This window comes from Ranitomeya variabilis, chromosome 6, assembly GCF_051348905.1.
Source record: "Ranitomeya variabilis isolate aRanVar5 chromosome 6, aRanVar5.hap1, whole genome shotgun sequence".
Taxonomy (NCBI): Eukaryota; Metazoa; Chordata; class Amphibia; order Anura; family Dendrobatidae; genus Ranitomeya; species Ranitomeya variabilis.
Window position 1 is genome coordinate 325,842,629 of NC_135237.1, and position 24,735 is coordinate 325,867,363.

General features: G+C 42.0%; 1 protein-coding gene across 1 annotated transcript in view; it reads left to right on the forward strand.

The window, feature by feature from the left end:
- EXOC2 (exocyst complex component 2) overlaps positions 1-24,735 on the forward strand; it is a 275,271-nt gene that overhangs the window by 84,086 nt on the left and 166,450 nt on the right. The window contains exons 6-9 of the mRNA XM_077269779.1: positions 10,729-10,809; positions 18,744-18,889; positions 22,384-22,465; positions 24,024-24,126. Of these exons, the coding sequence (XP_077125894.1) occupies positions 10,729-10,809; positions 18,744-18,889; positions 22,384-22,465; positions 24,024-24,126 (412 nt within the window). The remainder of the gene's footprint in view (positions 1-10,728; positions 10,810-18,743; positions 18,890-22,383; positions 22,466-24,023; positions 24,127-24,735) is intronic.

Genomic DNA, 24,735 nt, shown 5'->3' on the forward strand with positions numbered 1-24,735 from the left:
TGGTCAGTGGTGAGATGAGTAGAATAGGGTTTTCCAGGTCACCACCTGACAGCACACTGGAGGACGTCCTTCTTATCCATGATGGGACAGGAAACACGAGAGGTTAAAAGGACCCTCCCCCTACCACCCTTCAGTGTTTTTCCTGTCCCATTATGGATAGGAACGGTGAGAGGAAGCTACCGTTCTGTGCGGGGGGATGTGGATCGGGGGGGCTTTGCCTCACCCTTCCCTCCATGAGGCACCCGCTGGCCGACACCCACCCGAGGGTCCCTCTGCCTACCAGTGTAGCGCTGCTCCTGGTATGAGGATCGCTTCTCCCTGTCGGGGGCTCTCGATTCTTCCGTCGCGCCCCCTGGTGCATGCGATCCCACCGGTGGCCTCTGCGGATGTCGGCGTCTCCATGCGGCCGGCATGGGGAAGCAAATCCTCGCACCATCCTCTCTTTCCGGCCGCACGTCACTTCCGGTTTGCGGCTGAGGGGGGCGGGCGGCGTCTCCGCAACAGGAAGCGGTAGTGAGCGCAGGAGCGCTGTACAGATGAACAGACGAACAGAAATATAAGGTATGTGCAGTAAGCGATCTCCAGTGCATCATGGAGGACGCAGCTAGAGAAGGGCAGGAGTCCACGGCGCTAGTAAGTAGAGCAGGGGCCCGGTATTTAAAAAAAAAAAAAAAATGGGGCATTTTGCTAGAGTTTGTTATTTTTCTATAGGCGGCCTCATTACCAGAAAAATTGTTAAAGAAGCTGGGCAAAAGCAAAAAGTGTCCTATTTGTGCAGCCAAGCTGAAAGATACCTGGCAGAAACCCCTATGTGAAGCGTGCACCTGCAGAATCATAGGAGAGGAGCAGGCTTCTCTTATGTCAAATATGAGAGCCATGATAAGAGAGGAGGTCCAGGCTTCTGTATCAGGTCTGGTACTACCTCAAGCCTCACCTTCAGAGAGACCGAGCAAAAGGCAGAGGGTCGATTACTCTTCAGGAGACTCGTTATCTGCTGTATCGGATATAGAAGAGGAAGAGGAGAGCAGAGACCCTCCGGAGAGAGGGAGAAAATACTTATTCTCTGCAGCAGACACAGGAGAACTGTTGGAGGCTGTGCGGCATACTATGCAAATTGAGGATCCACAACCATCTTGTTCGGTTCAAGATGAAATGTTTGGTGGCCTGCGCTCACAGACTGCGAAGGTGTTTCCAGTAAATTCCCATATCAGATCCATGATTTTGGATGAATGGGATGAGGCGGAGAAGAGATTGACTATCCCTAAAGATTTCCGACTCCGCTTGCCGTTTGACCCGGATGAAGTTAAAGAATGGGTCGATATTCCTAAAATAGACATTCCATTGGCTAAAGTGTCTAGAAGAACCTCAATCCCTTTTGAGGACTCTTCCAATCTAAAAGAGCCCATGGACAGAAAGGCAGATGGCCTTTTAAAAAGGGCCTGGGAGAGTTCTTCGGCGGTTATCGGGGCTAATATTGCAGCAACATCAGTGGCTCGCTCCATGGACCTGTGGCTAAATGATCTTCAGGATCAATTAATAGCCAAAACTCCTAGAGATACTATCCTGAAATCTCTGCCTCTGTTAAAATTGGCTACCACCTTTTTGGCAGACGCGTCCGCGGAGACTGTTAGATTTGCGGCTAGAGGTCAATCTCTCTCTAATGCAGCCCGAAGAGCTATCTGGCTCAAAAACTGGTCGGGTGATATGCACTCCAAAAATAAATTGTGTTCCATACCCTTCTCTGGGGGCAGGGTCTTCAGGACCGGTCCTCGACGATATCTTAGAGAAAGCCTCAGATGTAAAAAAGGGGTTCCCCGAAGAAAAGCCTAAAAAATTCCAGCCTTTTCGGAGACCCCGCTATAATCAGAAACAGGATTACAGGGGTAAAGGGAAGCAAGGTAGATGGAGCTACCAGAAAGGGGGAGACAGTAGACCCAAAACCAAGGACTCGAGTTACTCAGGTCCGAGGTCTAGCTACCATAGAAAATGACGCCATCAGAGTAGGGGGTCGTCTAGCCGGATTCCTAGAAGGTTGGAGGGAAATAACAACAAGTCCTTGGGTGTTACAGGTGGTGTCCCAGGGGTACAAAATCGAATTTTCCTCCCTTCCGCCCGAAAGATTTCTGGTGTCCAGCACACATCTAAAATCATCATCCCCCATGTGGTCGGATATACAGGACCTCCTAAAAATGGCGGCAATTGTTCCGGTCCCCTCTCAAGAAGAGTACAGAGGTCATTACTCGAATCTCTTCTCGATAACAAAACCATCGGGAGAGTCGAGAATGATAATAAATCTGAAGCACCTAAACAATTGGGTGGTATACAAAAGATTCAAAATGGAGTCAATTCGGTCTACCATTCCTCTGTTGGGAAGGGGTATGGTGATATGCACTCTAGATCTAAAGAGTGCATATTACCATGTTCCCATTTACTTAAACCACCAAAAGTTCCTGCGGTTCGCGGTAAACATGGAAGGGAAGATCTACCACTTTCAATTTCGCTGTCTCCCCTTCGGCCTGGCGTCGGCTCCCAGAGTTTTTACAAAACTTATGGTAGAGGTGGTCGCATATCTGAGAAATCAGGATTTGATGGTAATCCCTTATTTAGACGACTTTTTGGTAGCGGCAGAGTCAGTACACCAGCTCAGGATCAACTGTCAATTCCTCATTTCCACACTAGAGAGTCTCGGATGGATTATAAATTGGAAGAAATCAGATCTAATACCGAAATCCAGAATAAAATTCCTAGGAGTCATGCTCGATTCAGAAACAAGAATGTCCTACCTTCCGGAAGACATGCTAAAGGGTATAGTAAAAAAGGTCCATCATTTCTCCCGAGGCCGAAATACAATCAGAGACGGGATGATAATACTGGGGTTAATGACGGATATGATTTGTGGATATACCTGGGGTTAATGACGGCCTGCATCCCTTGCGTGAGATGGAGCCAGTTTCATTCCCGACAGCTTCAGCAGGGAGTTCTGAGGAGCTGGAACAGAAGACAAAACTCTCTAAATCAAAGACTGAATCTTTCTTTTCAGATCAAGAGATCTCTGGTGTGGTGGACTCTCTCCAAAAATCTCCGGCTGGGAGTACCATGGCTTCAAACCCCGAGTGTGTCAGTCACGACAGATGCAAGTCAGGAAGGTTGGGGAGGTCATGTCCTGGGAAGATATTTCCAAGGTCGTTGGGAAAGAAAGGACAGCAAGAAGTCATCAAACCACAGAGAGTTGCATGCGGTTTGGAAGGTCTTAACGGCGGCACAACATTTGCTGAAGAACAAGCATGTAAAAATCTTCTCGGACAATACGACGACTGTAGCCTTCCTTCGACATCAGGGGGGCCCAAGACATTTGGCATTACAAGATCTGGCGGAACAGATCTTCAAGTGGGCAGAGAAGTCGGTACGGTCAATCTCGGCTGTACATCTGGAGGGATCCAAGAACCAGTTGGCGGATTTCCTGAGCAGGAAAAGTGTATCCCCTACAGAGTGGGAACTAAACAGCGAAGTATTCAGGGATCTTTGTCATCGTTGGGGGAAGCCGACTGTGGATCTATTTGCTACAAAGCAAAACGCAAAGGTCAAAACCTTTTACTCCCTAAACCCCTGGGAAAGTCCAGCTGCGATCGATGCCCTGTCACAACCCTGGAACAACGGTCTTCTGTATGCGTTTCCACCTCTGGCATTGATTCCAAGAACACTCAGGAAAATCTGCGAGGACGGGGCCAAAGTCATCCTCATAGCTCCTCACTGGCCGAAACGAAGTTGGTTTCCATTGTTAAAAAAATTATCAGTGGAAGAACCCCTCCTGTTACCAGAGAGAGAGGATCTTCTTCTACAAGGTCCAGTTCTACCCCAGAACCCAGGAGCACTTCAGTTGGCAGCCTGGATCCTGAACGGAAGGTCTTGAGGGCAAAAGGTCTTTCAGATGACGTCATTTCTACCCTTCAAGCCAGCAGAAAGCCGGTGACATCTGCCATCTACACAAAAATATGGAAAACATTTTGTGGATTCTGTGGGGAGATGACAGTTGATACTGACCATCCAGATATCCCAAAAATTCTTGACTTCTTGCAGTCAGGATTTCAAAAAGGTCTTAGACCAAGTACATTAAGAGTCCAGATAGCGGCCCTAAGTGTATTTTTTGATTTTTCTCTATCTACCCACCCCTGGATTAGTCGATTCTCTAGAGCAGTCCAGAGGCTAAGGCCATTCATTAGGAAATCAGTCCCGCCGTGGGATCTTAATCTGGTCCTGAATTTTCTGTGTGATCAGTCCTGGGATATAACTGGAGACATAGATATTAACAAACTCTCTCTTAAAACCGCGTTTTTAGTTGCGATCACATCGGCAAAAAGATTGGGGGAACTACAGGCTCTTTCGGTACAGAACCCGTATTTACAGATCTTTGATGATAAAATAGTACTAAGGCTTGATCCGGCCTTTCTCCCTAAGGTCGTCTCTGATACTAATATGAATCAGGAGATTGTTTTACCGTCATTTTGCCAATTCCCTAAAAAACAAAAAGAAAGATTTTTCCATAACCTTGATGTAAGAGAGTCAGTACTCAGGTACCTTGATTTATCTAGACCCTGGAGACGGGACAATAACTTGTTCGTTCAGTTCAGGGGTTCAAATAAGGGGAAAAAAGCGTCTAAAGCGACTATCGCACGGTGGATAAAATCTACAATTGATTTAGCCTACAAAGCTAAAGGTCTGAATTCCCCAGTTAATCTTAAAGCCCACTCATCTAGGGCCATGGCCACATCATGGGCGGAGAAAGGGGGGGCTACGGCAGACCAGATCTGTAGAGCTGCATCATGGTCTAATCTTAGTACCTTTTCTAAACACTATAAGTTAGATGTAGTTTCGCCTCAGTTGGCCTTTGGTAGAAAGGTACTTCAAGCAGTGGTCCCACCCTAAATACCATTCTCCTTTGGTATTTCTCCAGTGTGCTGTCAGGTGGTGACCTGGAAAACAGTAATTAGACTTACTGGTAATTGTATTTCCAGGAATCCATTTTGACAGCACTGTTAGTTTCCTCCCTATTGTTTGATCTTTATACTTATGTGATGTAACATTTGTATGATTGATTATTTTGTTGTAATAAAACTTGTTTTTGCATCCATCCAGATGTGTTACTTTGGAAAAACACTGAAGGGTGGTAGGGGGAGGGTCCTTTTAACCTCTCGTGTTTCCTGTCCCATCATGGATAAGAAGGACGTCCTCCAGTGTGCTGTCAGGATGGATTCCTGGAAATACAATTACCAGTAAGTCTAATTACTGTTTTTTTTGTTTGTTTTTGAACATCCAACATTTGTAACTAGAGGTCGTACATAATTCGGATATTTCGGAGACTCCCTGTTGCCACATATGGTAAAAACTGCATAATAAATTGTGTTGTCCTTTTCTCCTATTACCCCTTGTGTGAATTTAAATTTTGAGGCGAACGTAACATTTTAGTAGATAATCCATACATTTTTCATTTTCTTGGCTACATTTTTATAACATTTTGTGATTTAGTTTGTGGGTTAAAAATGCTCATCACACCCCTAGATGAATTCATTGTGGAGTTTTATTTCTCAAATTAGGTCAACTGTTGGCGTTTCGGAGATTCTGTAACTGCAATATGGTGTCAAAACTTTCACTACAAAAATCAAATAGCTTTCCTTTCCAAGCACTACCACTTGCCCAAATATTAAAACCACCATTAGGGATTCTGTCAGTGACCGAAAACGCTTATCAGCACTGCTCCGTTGGATAACATTGGTCCCAGTGCAATCTGATAAAGCATTGGATAGCACTCGTCCGATGTTTCACAACGGAAACAATCTTCGAATCCTTGTGATCTGTGAAGCGTTCCAGAGTTACCACCTAGGGACACTGGTCAGATTTGAGAAATGGGGCAGTCATTCAGCTCAAGGGGTTAATGTGACTTCTGTCAGGCGTTCCCAATTGAAGCTAGCAGAATTCCGATTTCTGCTTTATATTTGACATTAAATAACTTTTTTTTTGCACAGTGCTTAACATATACCATAGATTTAAACTATAAGTATGTCAAGACCTAGTGCAGTTGTTCCTCCTCTGAGTGATGACAGGGACTTCTGATCATCGGATGTCTCTGCTCTCTAGCGACAACTTGTCGACACGACATGTGTCTACTGCAACCAATCCCTGGCAGAAGAGAGCGGTCTCAGTGATGTCAACAGTGACTGGCTGCAGCGGTCACACATCATGTCGACACAGCATTGATGGGTGTAGAAACTCAGATGTCAGCGAGATAGGGAATGGGAATTCCTTGACATGGGAACCACGGGGAAATGATAAGGTGACTGTCATCTTTGTTATAATACATTATTCAGTGTTTCTTTTCTTTATAACCCCTAATTTGTATAGTTTTGAAATGTCTGAAGTTTTGATCCAGTATGGTCTCTGTGATGTACCAGGATTTCCCTCACAAGTACTGATTTTTTTTTTTTTTTTTTTTTTAGTAATTGCTGACATGGCTAGTTATGTTCTCAACGAAGGGAGTTGTTAAGAATGATTTTTTTATTTTTTTTTTCAGTTTCTCAGAAGGTACCTTGAGTCTCTGTGAGTCCTTAGGGCAAGGCTGTTCTGAGAATGGACATGTAGTGTTGTGATCGTCAGTATTCTGCCTTCTATTTTGCTCTATGTGTGATCGCTATACTCCGTGATTTGCAATGTTCCATTGATGATTCGTAGAACTAATAAATCGTAACAGAGCGCCCGGGCATGCAGCAATGTCAAGTTTACATGTCATCCCTCATTGAGTTTTATTGATGTGTGTGAAGGAACAGAAGACAGCTCAGTGTGTCTTTGGGGTAGATGTAATGCTTTAGGAAGTATTTTTACTTATTGGTTTTCTTTTTGCACTCCATAGTTTGATGTAACCCAGTGAAAATATATGTTCTAGAGACAAGCCACCCAAATAAATCATGTAGCTGGGTGGCATAGTAATGCTTGTTTTTATTATACTGTTTTTTTAATAGATCCCTTAAATTTGACAATACTGGTGTACTTACTTTGAAAATGCGTGTCCAAATGGCTGCAACTCCTGATATTAAATTGAGGTTTTTATGAGTCCAGTTGAAAAATGAAAGTTGATAAGTCCAAGTGTATTCAGTCTCCTTCCACCCAGTCCTACTGACAGCTGCGGCTTGTACTGAGCAGTGTGAGACCTCAGCAGCTGGAAGGGCACCAATGGAACTGTCATTTGACATAATCACTGTTGCTTTTGTATACTAGCTACTTTATTACAGTAGCTTGTTCTTTATCCACTTTTAAAAGTGTGTCATAATTCTAAAAAATGCCCCCAGCTGCTCTGTTCACACGGGAAAGAGATGAGACCCCTGTTCTCATGAATGATGGTTGGATCCCCTGTAAACATACACTTCTCATCTACTCTAGACATAGGTGATACTTATTGATTTGGGAAAAACAATCCTTTAACCTTGGGGGGCTGATTTTTAATTTTAACTTTTTGTTGTAGTAGTCCAAAACCACAGGTTTTTTTTTTTTGTTTTTTTTTTTTTGTGGCTTTCCGGATTTGGAAGATCCTGTCCCTATGTGTGGTTTGCTGTAAAAAAAAAATAGTGCTTTTCCAGCACTCAGTCTCTGCCATTGCTCCCAATATCCACAGCCATTCTGCGAGCTCAGCAACTCGTACAGTTTTCTCAGGCAGAGCCACTGAGCTCAATGGAACCAGAATGGGTGAGTTAAGGCCAAAGTTTTTTGTTGTTGTTTTTTTATTAACTGCACTTAGAGACAAGAGTTTTCTGAAACTAAAAATAAATCTTTAAATTATATGTAACTCTTTTTAATCTGTCGAAAATGTGTAATCCCTGAATTTGTGTTGGTTTTCCGATTTATAATAATACCACTTCAATACAATGTCACTTACTTCATTCAATAAATATCAATGGTGGACCAACGGATGGCTTTCATTGAAGTACCGTATTTTCCGGCGTATAAGACGACTTTTTAACCCATGAAAATCATCTCAAAAGTCGGGGGTCGTCTTATACGCCGGGTGCGGAGCTCTGAAGTTGCCGCATATGGTGCAGGGAGCAGTCCCGGATGGTTCCCAGGGTCTGGAGGAGAAGAGACTCTCCTTCAGGCCCTGGGATCCATATTCGTGTAAAAACAAAAAATAAGAAAAAAAAAATATGGATATACCGTACAGACCAAAAGTTTGGACACGCCTTCTCATTTAAAGATTTTTCTGTTTTTTCATGACTATGAAAATTGTAAATTCACACTGAAGACATCAAAACTATGAATTAACACATGTGGAATTATATAGTTAACAAAAAAGTGTGAAACAACTGAAAATATGTCTTATATTCTAGGTTCTTCAAAGTAGCCACCTTTTGCTTTGATGACTGCTTTGCACACTCTTGGCATTGTCTTGATGAGTAGTCACCAGAAATGGTCTTCCAACAATGTTGAAGGAGTTCCCAGAGATGCTTAGCACTTGTTGGCCCTTTTGCCTTCACTCTGCGGTCCAGCTCACCCCAAAACCATCTCGATTGGGTTCAGGTCTGGTGACTGTGGAGGCCAGGTCATCTGGCGTAGCACCCCATCACTCTCCTTCTTGGTCAAATAGCCCTTACACAGCCTGGAGGTGTGTTTGGGGTCATTGTCCTGTTGAAAAATAAATGATGGTCCAACTAAACGCAATCCGGATGGAATAGCATGCCTCTGCAAGATGCTGTGGTAGCCATGCTGGTTCAGTATGCCTTCAATTTTGAATAAATCCCCAACAGTGTCACCAGCAAAGCACCCCCACACCATCACATCTCTTCCTCCATGCTTCATGGTGGGAACCAGGCATGTAGAGTCCATCCGTTCACCTTTTCTGCGTTGCACAAAGACACGGTGGTTGGAACCAAAGATCTCAAATTTGGACTCATCAGACCAAAGCACAGATTTCCACTGGTCTAATGTCCATTCCTTGTGTTCTTTAGCCCAAACAAGTCTCCTCTGCTTGTTGCCTGTCCTTAGCAGTGGTTTCCAAGCAGCTATTTTACCATGATGGCCTGCTGCACAAAGTCTCCTCTTAACAGTTGTTGTAGAGATGTGTCTGCTGCTAGAACTCTGTGTGGCATTGACCTGGTCTCTAATCTGAGCTGCTGTTAACCTGCGATTTCTGAGGCTGGTGACTCGGATAAACTTATCCTCCGAAGCAGAGGTGACTCTTGGTCTTCCTTTCCTGGGGCAGTCCTCATGTGAGCCAGTTTCTTTGTAGCGCTTGATGGTTTTTGCAACTGCACTTGGGGACACTTTCAAAGTTTTCCCAATTTTTCGGACTGACTGACCTTCATTTCTTAAAGTAATGATGGCCACTCGTTTTCCTTTACTTAGAATTTGTATTATGGCAAGAAAAAAGCAGCTAACAGTCTATTTAGTAGGACTATCAGCTGTGTATCCACCAGACTTCTGCTCAACACAACTGTTGGTCCCAACCCCATTTATAAGGCAAGAAATCCCACTTATTAAACCTGACAGGGCACACCTGTGAAGTGAAAACCATTCCCGGTGACTACCTCTTGGAGCTCATCAAGAGAATGCCAAGAGTGTGCAAAGCAGTCATCAAAGCAAAAGGTGGCTACTTTGAAGAACCTAGAATATAAGACTTATTTTCAGTTGTTTCACACTTTTTTGTTAAGTATATAATTCCACATGTGTTAATTCATAGTTTTGATGCCTTCAGTGTGAATGTACAATTTTCATAGTCATGAAAATACAGAAAAATCTTTAAATAAGAAGGTGTATCCAAACTTTTGGTCTGTACTGTACTTACCTTCCGACGGCCCCCGGAGTTCTCCCGGCTCTCCGTGATGCATGCCGCGGCTTCCGTTCCCAAGGATGCATCGCGCGCCGCGATGGACCTTTGTGACGTCACGGTCACGTGATACATGAATATGGATCCCAGGGCCTGAAGGAGAGTCTCCTCTCCTCCAGACCCTGGGATCCATCTGGGACCGCTCCCTACACACGCCGTATAAGACGACACCCGGTGTATAGGATGACCCCCGAAAAGTTGGGGGTCGTCTTATACGCCCAGTCATCTTATACGCCAAAAAATACGGGTTAGAGGCGTATACTTTTTTCTTTTCTTGTTTAATATCAGATGCGTATGTCTTGGAATATGTCAGGTTTAAAGGGATATTCTCATCTCCAACATCCTATCCCAATATGTAGTAGATGTAGTAATAATAATATTAGCAAATACCTCCAATTAGAAATGTAGTATAGTTAATCTGATAAGCTATGTTGCTTTCTCAATGCAGGGCATTCCAGTAGCTTAGATATCCATGGTTACTACCACTAGCAACCAACTAACTGTCACTATATGAGTGGTCACAACCATGGATACCTACGAAACTGCAATGCCCTCCATGAAGAAAGCGACATAGCTTATCAGGAAAACTATACTACCTTTCTAGTTGGAGGTATTTGTTAATTTTCATATTTTTACACCTACTACATACTGGGATTAGGATCATGGAGATGGGAATACTCCTTTAAGGACACGTTAAGGAAAGCCACATCTGTATAGTAACTCCGGTCGCTCACTAAGTCACGGAGCACTGAAATCTTCCGTCTTTTTGCAGGCTGAATTTGATGTGTTACTTACTGTATGTGCAGTTGTAGCAGGAGCCTTGTTATCTGGCAAACACCCTCTAATGATCCTCTGTTTTCCAGCAATCCATCAAAAACTGGAGGCGGATGGCACGGAAAAAGTGGAAGGGTCAATGACGCAAAAATTGGAGAAAGTTCTGAAAAGTAAGTGTTCTGTTCCCTAGAAAACATCTCTTCGCAGCTAAACTGCTTCCTTTCATTCCTCTCCTGCAAACATCATTCTTCCACCTAGAAATTCACTTAAAAAGCAGTGAGTCAAACTCATAATGCGAAACCTGTAAGATCCGATGATGGAGTGTCTCTGACTTTACAGTCCCCATGTAATGAAAGCAGCACTATTTTTGTGTCGTACCCTTGTGCCAAGGTATGTAGAAGAGATGGAGTCCTCTTTTTTTCCACTGTAATATTGATATAATAACTTCCTAAGTTTGTTTGACTTTTCTAGCTCTGGGCTCAGTCTATGACTTACTGAGAAAGTTCCCCAGTAGACGCAGCTAGCTGGAATGGCACCTGCATTGTGTATGGAACAGAAATGTCATTTACAGTCAACTTCTGGTTCTATATGAAATAAAGCAGAATTGATGTATATGGACAAGTCCTGCAGCTTTGGTATATGCCGTGTTACTAATCCTCATTGGAATGTCTGCTTGCTGTCAGTGCTTGCTGTCAGTGAATGTATCTCCTAGCTGAGAGCGTGAGAGAATAACAACCATTCCAGACTACTGTGTGATCTAAGGAAATCAGCTTCAATGCATTTCTATTCGTGACGGATAGTTTGCTTCAAGATATAGGTATAGGTACAGTATCTGCGTAGTCAGGTCACAAGTAGCCATTTTTTGCTCTTGTTTTCCTCCCACTTCTCCCAAGTAATTCCACTTTTTGTTTTTTTATGAATCCGCTATACAGCTATAGAGCTATGAGGTTCCTTATGCAGCGCTGCTTTTTATAGTTTACGTACACACCCTCAGTGAATCTTGGTAAAGACCATCAAAATTAACACTACATAAAAAGGCCCATATCTCTGAAACTGTATGACGGGTTTAAAAATAAAAATGATATACTGAGCAGCTTTGACCTCGTGTCAGGTCCTCTTTAACGGTAACCTGTCATATCTAAAGATGCTATTAAGCTGCAAATATGAGATTAATACCCTTCTAAAGCCATGCGGCCACTGCACTGAATGTCCAGCTGCTGTAGGAAATGAAGTTTCTTCCCCCAGGCAGCCTTGGGCTTTCTGTCATTGAGGCGCGGCCGGCATGGCTTCAGTCACTGCTCAGTACATAGTGAGCTCTAACCACATCCCGTCACTGACTGACAGCGAGATCAGCACTGACGCAGTAGTGACTGAAGCCGCATCAGCCGCACCCTTATGACTGAAAGCCTGAGGCTGCCGGGGGGAATTAAGTTCTTTTCTTCCTGGCAGCCAGACTTTCAGTGCGGGCGCTGGGCAGCTTCAGAACACTATTAACCTGTAGGATAAAGGGAATCTGACAGCAGGTTTTGCTATGTAATCTGAGGACAGCGTAAGGTAGGGTTTGAAAAAAAGATATCAACGATGTGTCATTTATCAAGCTGTGTGCTGTTGTTTACTTACAATGAAGGTTTTATCAGGTTTTATCATCATGACATTTTCATTCCTGTGACTAGCTGGCCACATGAGCACTGTTTCGACACCCTCTTCTGTGATAGGCAGCTCATTGTCTATAGATTGTGTACACAGAAAGCCTTTTGTGTGCAGGGGCAGCTTTCTCCGCTCTGCTTCATGCTAAATCTACAAATTATGAATGTGTCACAACTGCTGCACTCAGTAATCTAAGTGATACATCATTGGATTCAGCTTCTCTTTGCCTACACCATATGCTGCTCTCAGATTAGGTAGCAAAAACCTTCTGATCGATTCCCTCTAATAACTTTTTTTTTTTTACATGACCGGTTCCCTTTAACGCCTTACCGACCTTGGACCTACTCAGTATGTCTTGGTCGGCAGGTACTTACTGACCATAGACGTACTAAGTACACCGTGTTCCAAATTATTATGCAAATTGCATTTAAGTGTCATAAAGATTTAATTTTTTTTTTTTTTTCTAATAAACTCGTGGATGGTATTGTGTCTCAGGGCTCACTGAAATCGATCTTAAACACATGTGATAATTAGTTTTCCAGGTGACTCTAATTAAAGGAAAACTACTTAAAAATGATGTTCCACATTAGTAAGCAGGCCACAGGTTTCAAGCAATATGGGAAGTAAAAAGGATCTCTCTGCTGCTGAAAAGTGTTAAATAGTGCAATGCCTTGGACAAGGTATGAAAACATTAAATATTTCACAAAAACTTAAGAGTGATCATCATACTGTGAAGAGATTTATGACTGAAACAGAGCACAGACAGAGTTTATGCAGATAAAGACATAATAAGGAAGGTTTCTGCCAGACCATTGAATTAAGAGAGCAGCTGCCAAAATACCATTACAAAGCAGCAAACAGTTATTTGAAGCTGCTGGTGCCTCTGGAGTCCCTCAAACCTCAAGGTGTAGGATTCTTCAAAGGCTTGCTGTGGTGCATAAACCTACTATTCGGCCACTCCTAAACAGTGTTCACAATCAGAAACGGTTGCATTGGGCCCAGACATACATGAAGACTAATTTCCAAACAGTCTTGTTTACTGATGAGTGTCGAGCAACCCTGGATGGTCCAGATGGATGGAGTAGTGGATGGTTGGTGGATGGCCACCGTGTCCCAACAAGGCTGCGACGTCAGCAAGGATGTGGAGGAGTCATGTTTTGGGCCGGAATCATGGGGAAACAGCTGGTAGGGCCCTTTAAGGTTCCTGAAGGTGTGAAAATGACCTCTGTAAAGTATATAGAATTTCTGACTGACAACTTTCTTCCATGGTATAAAAAGCAGAAACGTGTCTTCAGGAGCAAAATCATCTTCATGCTGACAATGCCCCATCTCATGCTGCAAAGAATACCTCTGCGTCCTTGGCTGCTATGGGCATAAAAGGAGATAAACTCATGCTGTGGCCACCATCTTCCCCTGACCTCAACCCTATAGAGAACCTATGGAATATCATAAAGCAAAAGATCTATGAGGGTGGGAGGCAGTTCACATCAAAACAGCAGCTCTGGGAGGCTATTCTGACTTCATGCAAAGAAATACAAGCAGAAACTCTCCAAAAACTCACAAGTTCAATGGATGCAAGAATTGTGAAGGAGATATCAAAGAAGAAAGGTTCCTATGTTAACATGTAACTGACCTGTTAGGATGTTTTGGAGTTAAATAGCTTTTTTGTTCAGTGAATGTGACCTCCTAATGCTGCAAATTCCACAAATGAGCATTTTCAGTTCTTTAACCCCTTCCTGACGTCGGACGGGATAGTACGTCCGACGTCAGGTCCCCTGCTTTGATGCAGGGCTCCGCGGTGAGCCCGCATCAAAGCCGGGAAATGTCAGCTGTTTTGAACAGCTGACATGTGCCCACAATAGCGGCGGGTAAAATCGCGATTCACCCGCCGCTATTAACTAGTTAAATGCCGCTGTCAAACGCAGACAGCGGCATTTAACTACCGCATCCGGCCGGGCGGCCGGAAATGACGTCATCGCCGACCCCCGTCACATGATCGGGGGTCGGCGATGCTTCATTATTGTAACCATAGAGGTCCTTGAGACCTCTATGGTTACTGATCGCCGGTAGCTGTGAGCGCCACCCTGTGGTCGGCGCTCACAGCACACCTGATTTTCTGCTGCATAGCAGCGATCTGATGATCGCTGTTATGTAGCAGAGGCGATCGAGTTGTGCCTGCTTCTAGCCTCCCATGGAGTAAAAAAAAAAAAAAAAGTGAAAAAAAATGTGAAAAAAATAAAAAAAACATAAAAGTTTAAATCACCCCCCTTTCGCCCCAAACAAAATAAATCAGTAAAAAAAAAAATCAAACCTACACATATTTGGTATCGCCGCGTTCAGAATCGCCCGATCTATCAATAAAAAAAAAAGCATTAACCTGATCGCTAAACGGCGTAATGAGAAAAAAATCCGAAACGCCAGAATTACGTTTTTTTGGTCGCCGTGACATTGAATTAAAATGCAATAACGGGCGATCAAAAGAACGTATCTGCACCAAAATGGTATCATTAAAAATGCCAGCTCGGCACGCAAAAAATAAGCCCTCAAGCGACCCCAGATCATGAAAAATGGAGACGCTACGAGTATCGGAAAATGGCGCAATTTTTTTTTTCTTTTTTAGCAAAGTTTGGAATTTTTTTTCAGCACTTAGGTAAAAAATAAACTAGTCATGTTAGGGGTCTATGAACTCGTAATGACCTGGAGAATCATAATGGCAGGTCAGTTTTAGCATTTAGTGAACCTAGCAAAAAAGCCAAGCAAAAAGCAAGTGTGGGATTGCACTTTTTTTGCAATTTCACCGCACTTGGAATTTTTTTCCCATTTTCTAGTACACGACATGGTAAAACCAATGATGTCGTTCAAAAGTACAACTCGTCCCGCAAAAAATAAGCCCTCACATGTCCAAATTGACAGAAAAATAAAAAAGTTATGGAATCAAAAAGAGAAAAAAAAAAAAAGGAAAAAAAATGGGAGCGCACTTACCCCGGTAAATTGATCTCCTTGTGAAAATGTAAAATCTGGGGCTAAAACAAATTATTTTGTAATAAAAATGTAATTCCTTTTTCTTCACAGCCCAATTGGATAAAATTCTGTGACAGACCTCTGGTGTCAATATGACCACTGCAACCTAGATTAATTCTTCAAGAGGTGTATTTTGTAAAATGGGGTTACTTATGAGGAGTTCTGCTGTTCTGGCAGCTCAGGACTCTCCCAGTGGGTCATGGCACCCGCAAAATAGAACGGTAAAATCTGCACTATAATATAGCTCCTTCCCTTTGGAGTTTTGTACTGTGCCTGAAAATTATTTCCTGCTTACATGTAGGGTAGTTGCGCATTCAGAATAAATTTTTACAAACTGAGGTCCATTTTTTCTATTAGCCCTTACAAAAATTAAAAACTTGGGTCTAAAACAACATTTTTATTATAAAAATGTAATTATTCATTCTTCACTGCCCAATAGTATAACAATCTGTGAGGCACATGGGGTGTCAATATGATCACTGCACCCATAGATGAATTAAATATTGAGCGTTGTTTGTATAATGAGGTCATATATGGGGGGGTTCTTCTGTTCTGGCACCTCAGGAGCTCTGCCAATGTAACATGGCATCCTCAAACCATTCCAGCAAAATCTGGATCCAATATGGCGCTTCTTCCCTTTTGAGCTTTGCACTGTGCCTCAAAAGTAGTTTTCGACCACATATGGGGTATCGTTGTATTCAGTAGAAATTGCACAACAAATTTTGGGGTCCATTTTCTCCTGCTACAGTTCAATGTTGTAAAAATCTATGAAGCACCTGGGGGTTCAAGGTGCTCACCACACATCTACATAAATTCCTTGAGTGGTCGAGCTTCCAAAATGGGGCCACTTGTGGGGGTTTTCCACTGTTTTGGCATACCAGCAGCTTTTCAAATACGACATGACACCTACACACAATTCCATCAAAGTCTACATTCCAAAACGTCACTTTTTCCTCTCTGAGTTCTGCCATGCCCCAAACAGTAGTTTTCCCCCACATATGGGTATCTGCGTACTCAGAAGAAATTGCACAACAAATTTCTCCTGTTACCCTTATCAAAATGCAAAGCTTTTGGCTAAAAAAAAAAAAAAAAACATTTTTGTGGGATTTTTTTATTTTTATTTTTTAATTTTCATGGCTCAATGGTATAAACTTCTGTAAAGCACCTTGGGGTTAAAAGTGCTCACCACACATCTAGATAAGTTCCCTGAGTGGTCTTGTTTAGAAAATGTTGCCACTTGTGGGGGGTTTCCACTGTTTAGGCACATTAACGACTCTCCAAACCCGCTAATTATTCCACCAAATTTTTGCATTCAAAAAGTCAAATGACGCTCCTTCCCTTCCGAGCCCTGCCATGCACCAAACAGTGGTTTTCCCTCACATATCGGTGTCCATTTTTTCCTGTTACCCTTGTGAAAATAAAAAAAAATTGGGTCTAAAGTGAAATTTTTGTGAAAAAAAATTAAATGTTCATTTTTTTTCTTCCACACTTTCTATATATTCCGATGAAGCACACCAAGGGTTATTCAACTTCATGAATGTGGTTTTGAGCACCTTGAGGGGTGTAGTTTTTAGAATGAGGGTAGGGTAGAGGGTAGAACTTGTCATGCAGCAGTTTGGTGAAACAAGAGTTACTGCAGTTTGTAGGCTTGTCAGAAGAGGTAGGTCTTCAGGTTCCTTTTGAAGGTTTCCACTGTAGACGAGTCTGATATGTTGGGATAGAGTATTCCAGAGTAGGTGGGATACACGGGGAAAAATCTTGTATCCGATTGTGGGAAAAGTAAGTAAGAGTAGAGTAGAGAAGGAGATCTTGTGAAGATCAGAGGTTGCGTGCAGGTAAGTACCGGGAGACTAGGTCACAGAAGTATGGAGGAGACAGGTTGTGGATGGCTTTGTATGTCATGGTTAGGGTTTTGAACTTGAATCTCTGTACAATGGGGAGCCAGTTAAGGGATTGTCAGAGAGGAAAGGCCAGGGAATAGCGGGGGATAGGTGTATTATTCGGGCAACAAAGTTTAGAATAGATTGCAGGAGTGCGAGAGTGTTAGAGGTGAAGCCACAAAGCAGGAGATTGCAGTGTTCAAGCAGAGAGATGATGAGGTCATGCACTAATGCTTTTGCAGATTCTTGGTTGAGGAATGTGCAGATCCGGGAAATATTTTTCAGTTGGAGTCAGCAGGAAGTGGAAAGGGCTTGGATATGTGGTTTGAACGAGAGAGTCAAGGGTTACCCCAAGACAGCGAGCTTGCGGGACTGGGGAGAATGGGCAGGTATGGACTTTGATGGAAAGATCTGTTGGGGGGGTGTTGAATGATATGCTGGAAAGATGATTGATGAAACTTCCTCAATTGTACGCATCTTTTTAAATAAATATCAAGGTCGACCCTCGATTTTGTTCAAGTTTTAATTTTGTCCCTCTGTGTATTTGAGTTTGACATTCCGGCTTTAATGGCAAAATGGTTGTCTGAAACCTCTCTAGTTGTGTGTAGTCACTGGAGCAGATGAGAGCATCCCCAGCTCTGGAGATCTGGTGATATAACCAGTATATATAATGCACAGTACACGTCTGATCGGTTGCACGATATGGGATTGGACAGACTAGGTAAAGTCTCTGGACTATTGAATGGCTGTGAACAATACATGAAGACACAACTCCTCAGTGATAATCTTACACCAGGGTCACTCATGGCTGTCGTGTGCTGAATTAGTGCTTTGCTTTCAGCGTTCAGTTTTATTATCTGAGACTTGACTTTTTCCTTTATTTTTTCTCAATTTTTCACACCGCTATTTACACTTGTGAAGGGAAACATTAGCTTTGTTTGGGTGAGGATTTTTATTTTAGAGTTGAAGGTTCCTGCAGAGTTTTAACTTTGTACTTGTATTAAACAATTATTTTAGCCAGTGCTCTCAACTCCTCAGGGCCACCCACAGTGCTGAGTATATGGCACGCAAGCCACCCAGCGAGACTGATGTAATTTCTTCTTCTTTGCTTAAAGTATGGTCAGTAGACCAGATAATGTAGAGACTTTCTGCTAGCAGGGATCAAAACGTTTCCAGTTTTTTCTCCTATTTTCTTTGGGGTGAAGGAATAATTAGGTTAATTCACGGGTAGAGAAATGTGTGCTATTTACAAGCTATATATATATCTGTATATATAAAAGGCCTCCTGTATAAAGTAATCACAATAGCACCTTTGTAACCTTTTGGAGAAACTGTGTGTTACACCAAGACTTGTGAGGAGTGAATTGTTAACAATCATGACGCACTCAAGGGATGGTTAGTCCAGAAAATAATAAAAATATCTCTGGCTGCGGTTCATTTGTCATAAGCCAACTGCGTCGTAATCGGTTTTTGGAAGGAAAGAAGAGATTGATTCTTTCCAACCTTGGGTTTGAGATTTTGACAGCTGTATGAAAGACACTGCCTTCTGTTGTCAGGTGCAAGTACCACGGCAGATACTCTATTTCAAGAAGTGCTGGGCAGGAAAGATAAAGCAGACTCCACGCGAAATGCACTGAATGTTCTACAGCGATTTAAATTTTTATTCAACCTTCCCCTCAACATTGAGAAGAACATTCAAAAGGTAAGTTTATGGAAAACAACCATAAAATGCTAATGTATTGTATATACATATATATTTGAATATTTAAAGTTTTTTGCCAAAGCTGGAGGAACTGAACAGATTTTGATACACATTTGTAAGAGAAGATTCACTTTAACTTTCAATTAACATTTTATTAATTGAAATCTTGGCTTATTCATGGCTTAGTTGTCGGGTGGGGTGTGTCTTAATCATTAAAGTCATGTTCCCACAAACAAAGTATGTTTCAATCAATAGATCTTGGAATAAAAATAAGATCCACAATTGGATGTGTTTAAAAATAATGTCCCTATGCTGAGATAATCTTATAAATGTGCCCCTGCAGTGTACTTTGTAATGGCTGTGTCTGGCCATGCAGCAAGGTCTGATGATACCATATCTCCTGGGCAGGGGAGGAAGCAAAAGAGAATCAACTGTGATCCCATGCTGTAATGTCTGTATAATCTTTTGCATCCTCCCCTGCGCAGGAACCATGGAATGCACAGACCATGTCCCTGCATTGTTAGACAGAGCCATTACACAGCACAGAGCAGGGGCACATGCAACGGGTGAAATAAGTATTGAACATGTCAGCAATTTTCTAAGTAAATATATTGCAGAGGTGCTGTTGACATGAAATTCTCGCCAGGTGTTGGTAACAACCCATCAAATCCACACAGACAAAGAAGTCAAACCATAAATGTCCATACATTATGAGTACAAATGAGAATGGACCCAAGGAAAAAGTATTGAACACATGAAGCAAGAGAGGTGCAAAAAGCCATGGAAAGTCATGACACCAACTGAAATCTATCAGTAATTAGAAATCAATCCTGCCACTTAGTGAAAAATAATATCAACTGGTTCAATTGATGGCCTATAAAAAAGTTGTCATTACCAAGGTGCCACATAAGAAACCTCTTATGATGGGTAAAACTAGTGAGCGGTGTCAACACCTTGGCAACCTTATTGTTGCAAAACATACTGATGGCATTGGTTACAGAAGAATTTCTAAACTACTTAAGGTTCCAGGGGGGCAATGTTGGGGTGATAATTGAGAAGTGGAAAGAACATAATTTCACCATAAAGCAGCCATGACCTAGTTCTCCCTTCAAGATTTCAGACAGGGGAATGAAAAGAATTATTAGAAGAGTTGTCCAATAGCCAAGGACCACCTGTGGAGAACTACAGAAAGACCTGGAATCAGCAGGTACAATTGTTTCAAAGAAAACTATAAGTAATGCACTCCACCTCCATGGCTTGTATGGATGCTCACCACTCAAGACTCCATTGCTGAAAAAAAGCATGTTCAAGTGCGTTTAAAGTTTGCTGAACAACATCAAGCTTGTGACATACCAGCAGAATATAGTCTAGTCAGATAAGACCAAGATTGAACTCTTCGAATGCCAAAATACACACCATGTTAAAATACCATGCGAACAGTGAAGTTTAGAGGTGGGAACATGGTGTGGACCTGTTTTTCAGCATTTGGCACTGGAAAACTTCATGTAGTTGAAGAAAGGATGAATGGACAAATGTTCCTACAGGAAAGATATATATCTTGGTACCGTGTTAGCCAGTAGATAGAAAAATATTTAGAATTGAGAGTCCTCAGTGGTCGATACCTTTTAATGGCTAACTGAAAAGATGGTAACAAATTGCAAGCTTTCGAGACTACACATGCACTGCATAAATATGTGATTCTTCAGAATTTTTTTTAGTCTTTGCCTGATGAAGAGACCTGTGTAGTCTCGAAAGCTTGCAATTTGTTACCATCTTTTCAGTTAGCCAAATGTTCCTAGACATTCTTGATAAAAATCTGCTGCCAACTACCAGGATGATGAAGATGAAATGAGGGTGGACAATGATCCCAAACACACAGCCAAAGAAGCTCTCAATTGGTTTCAGAGAGAGAAAATATAGCTTCTAAAATGGCCCAGCCAATCACCAGACCTGAATCCAATAGAAAATTTATGGAAGGAACTTAAATCTTTGGAGTTCATAAAAGGAGCCCACGGAACCTTCAGGATATGAAGAGTGTTTGTGTGGAAGAAGGGAAAAAAATAATACCTGAGCAATGCATGTGACTAGTTTCTCCAAACAGGAGGTGTCTTTAATCTCTCTTCACCAACAAAGACTTTTGTACGAAGTATTAAATAAATTTCAGTATTCATTCATTATTACACATAACTTAATTTATGGACATCTATGATTTGATTTATTTGCCTGTGTGGATTACCGACATCTGGAGAGTATTTCATGTCAATAGCACCGTTAGAAAATATATTTTCTTAGAAAATTGTTAAGGTATTCAATACTTACTTTACCCGCTGTATATAAGATTATATCGTCACATCCATTAGTTGAACATATTGTTATTCAAAAATCTATTGATCAAAGTTAACTTTGTTTGTGGCAAAACCCCTTTAACGCAAAACCTATGCTGTTTGACCTTGTATTCAGAAATAGCTGTCAATCACTTATTGAGACCACCCACTTGACTGTTAAGTCCCGAATGAACAGGAATTTCTAAAACTAAAATCCAAGTTATACTACATTTTTATCCCCAGGACCTATATATTAATCTGTTCAGCTTCTCCTGCTCTACAACATTTATAACATTCTTCTGGCAAAGCAGGCAGCTTATTCAATGTGACAGGTTCCTGATAATAATGCCAAATCCTTGAGGATACAGTCCCTTCTACTATACTAGTTTACTAGTGAATGATGTTTGTATACAACACTGTGTCTTTATATTAGCTACAAAAGCTTAAGATTTGCCATATTGGTCATATAAAGGAAGGGAACCCGTCAGCTGGTTCATGCTGCCTGAGTTACAGACGGCGTGTATCAGAGACCTGCGTTCGAAACGTATGTTCTATTCTGATACCTTGGGATGTAACAGAGAAACACTTAGTTGACTTGCGGCCAGTGATGAGGTGACTAGTCACAGAGGTATGTCTCCACGGGCTTCTTCCCGTCTGCTCAGCTAGACTGATGGGTAGTGATGAGCGAGTGTACTCGTTGCCCGGGTTTTCCTGAGCACGCTCGGGTGACCTCCGAGTATTTATGACTGCTCAGAGATTTAGTTTTCATCGCGGCTGCTGAATGATTTACAGCTACTAGCCAGGATGAGTACATGTGGGGGTTGCCTGGTTGCTAGGGAATCCCCACATGTAATCAACCAGGCTAGTAGCTGTAAATCATTCAGCTGCTGCGATGAAAACTAAATCTCCGAGCAGTCATAAATACTCGGAGGTCACCCGAGCGTGATCGGGAAAACTCGAGCAACGAGTATATTCGCTCATCACTACTGATGGGTCTTATCCATACACACACAAATGGGGAGAAACTTGACAGTCCACCTGAGTGGACAGTAGAGGAGCTTATGTTAATTTTTTTATATTTTGCTTTTCATTTTGAAATCAATGTTAAAAAAAAGGACATGTATCTATATTTGCTACATTTGTGACACAGGCATTTTCCTTTTAATTTAGGGTGATTATGACGTAGTTATTAATGATTATGAAAAAGCAAAATCTTTGTTTGGAAAGACTGAAGTAGACGTGTTTAAGAAAGGTGAGACATCCTGTTTTTTTTTTTTTGTTTTTTTTTTTTAATTTTCATATGATTGTTTGAGAGAATGAGAAGGACACTTGCTATGTAAAGGAATACTGCATGTCCCTTTGCACTTGTGACCAGGTGCACAGCTGTTCAAGAAGCAACTGTACAATGGGCCCAGCTCTAAAGCAGTGCTGTGTCCCCTGCACTCCCCAGATTGGTGGTGATCTTGGCAGTCATTCCTCCACCAATCAGAAAGTAGTTGCAAACCCTAGCAATATACCATCACTTTGTATCTTAGGAATAGCCCCTTAAAGAGGACATGTCACTTTCTCAAAAAACTATGTTAAATGCATTGTACAGTCCCAAAGCTCCCCTATTTCTGCTGCTTCTGCTTGTTTTCTGTTTTATGCTTCTTCCCTCTGAAATATTCACATTTGTTGCTTTTGGAGCGCAGTATGTGGTAATTTTTGTTCGCAGACCAACTAGGTGTTTCCTGGGGGTGTGTGCTTTCACCCCTCTCTCCCAGACTCTGCCAATCAGAGCTCAACAGCTGGTCTAGAACTCTGAGTCTCAGATGCTGCTGAACTCTGATTGGCAGTGTCTGGGAGGGATAGGTAAAAGCACACCCCCCCAAGAAGACTATGAAGAAACGTCCAGTTGACCTGCAGTCTGCGATTTTACATGGTGCGCTTCAAAAGCAACAAATGTTATTATTTTTTTATACAAGTGACAGATCATCTTTATTGAACTTCTCTCCAAGAGAACTAACAAAATTACCAAAATTTGGCTTGTTATACATTGTATACTCAGCACAAGTGTGCATATATATCAGGAAAAAATCCCACAGACATACATGAATCAAGCCATATTATACTTACTAAGTAGAGATGGTGTATGCACACACGAATAATCCCACCCTGCGGCCGTACGCGGAAAGAGGAGCCCCGACGCGCGTTTCGCAAATGCTGCTTCCTCGGGGTGCTGAGTATACAATGTATCTTGCATTATGCACTTTATTTATCTATATTTGGAGTCATATGCACACTCATTATCCCCCTGCTCTTGCTTATTATTAATGAGCAATTATTGTATTGTTATTGGATATTTGGTCGATTGTGTGTTACTACCAATAGTTATGATTATTACAATTTACCTACAGCAGTTCGCTACATATACTGTTGTGGTATAATTATATACCTATCCTTTTGCTCCTTAGCTGGGTATCGTACGCGGCACTAGTGTTGCCTTTCTATTGCATCATTCTCTATTTCTTATACTTATTTGTGTCCCTTTTGTACTGTTTTAATGGTTCTTAATAAAATTGTTATCTTTTAGCTTTGGTGTCCATCTTCTTTTTGGTTTTCATGACATTTTTTGATGGCGGAGCATTTACTGTGAGTGCCCTCTCTATAGGTTTATTGTTATATCCCATATATATTAAATCCAATCTACTCCTTATGAGCCGAGAAAGCAATGGGAAGATTTACACAATTTACAGTGTGTTTTCTCCTGTTTGTCTACTTCTTAATATAATGTACTAGTAACCATGAAATTCTTTGTTGTCATTCTCTAGTTTATGCTGAAGTAGAAACCAGGATTGAAGCATTAAGGGAACTACTGTTGGCTAAACTTTTGGAAACCCCTTCCACTTTGCATGATCAGAAACGTTACATCAGGTACAAGTTCTGTATTTCTTTGTGGATCTGAAAACACCCTATAATAACAATCTTGCTGCATTATATCAAATCCTCATGCCCATTTTGCATGGGGAATGGTTTTTAGCCTAGCCTCTGAAAATACTTCTGCTACACTTTCAAACTTCATATAATACCAGCTGTATTCAGTTAGGTACCAACTGTGTACTGAGGGATCAGCTTAGTAGGTGACAAAGGTTTAATTAGTCTTTACTCAGTTAAAAACGTCCACTACTTTTTGATTGATGACCTATTTTTGGGATAAGTCCGAGATCCCCGCCGATCAGCTGTTATCGGAGATGGCAGCCGCTGTCCGAAACTACTCACTGGCAGAGCTGCTCAGTCTTCTGGCAGTGGCCGGCGAAGGGTACTACACAGCTGCCTACTATTCAAATCAGTAGGACGCAGATGTGTAGTACCTTGCGATGGCCACTATGAGAAGATGACCAGCTCCGCAAGTGAGTAATTCCGGCCGCTGTCGACACCAATAACAGCTGATTGGCGGAGGTGTTGGAGCCCGGTCGATCAGACATTGAAGACCTATCCTAGATAGTGGACAACCACTTTAACTTAAAAGTATTGTATTTGACA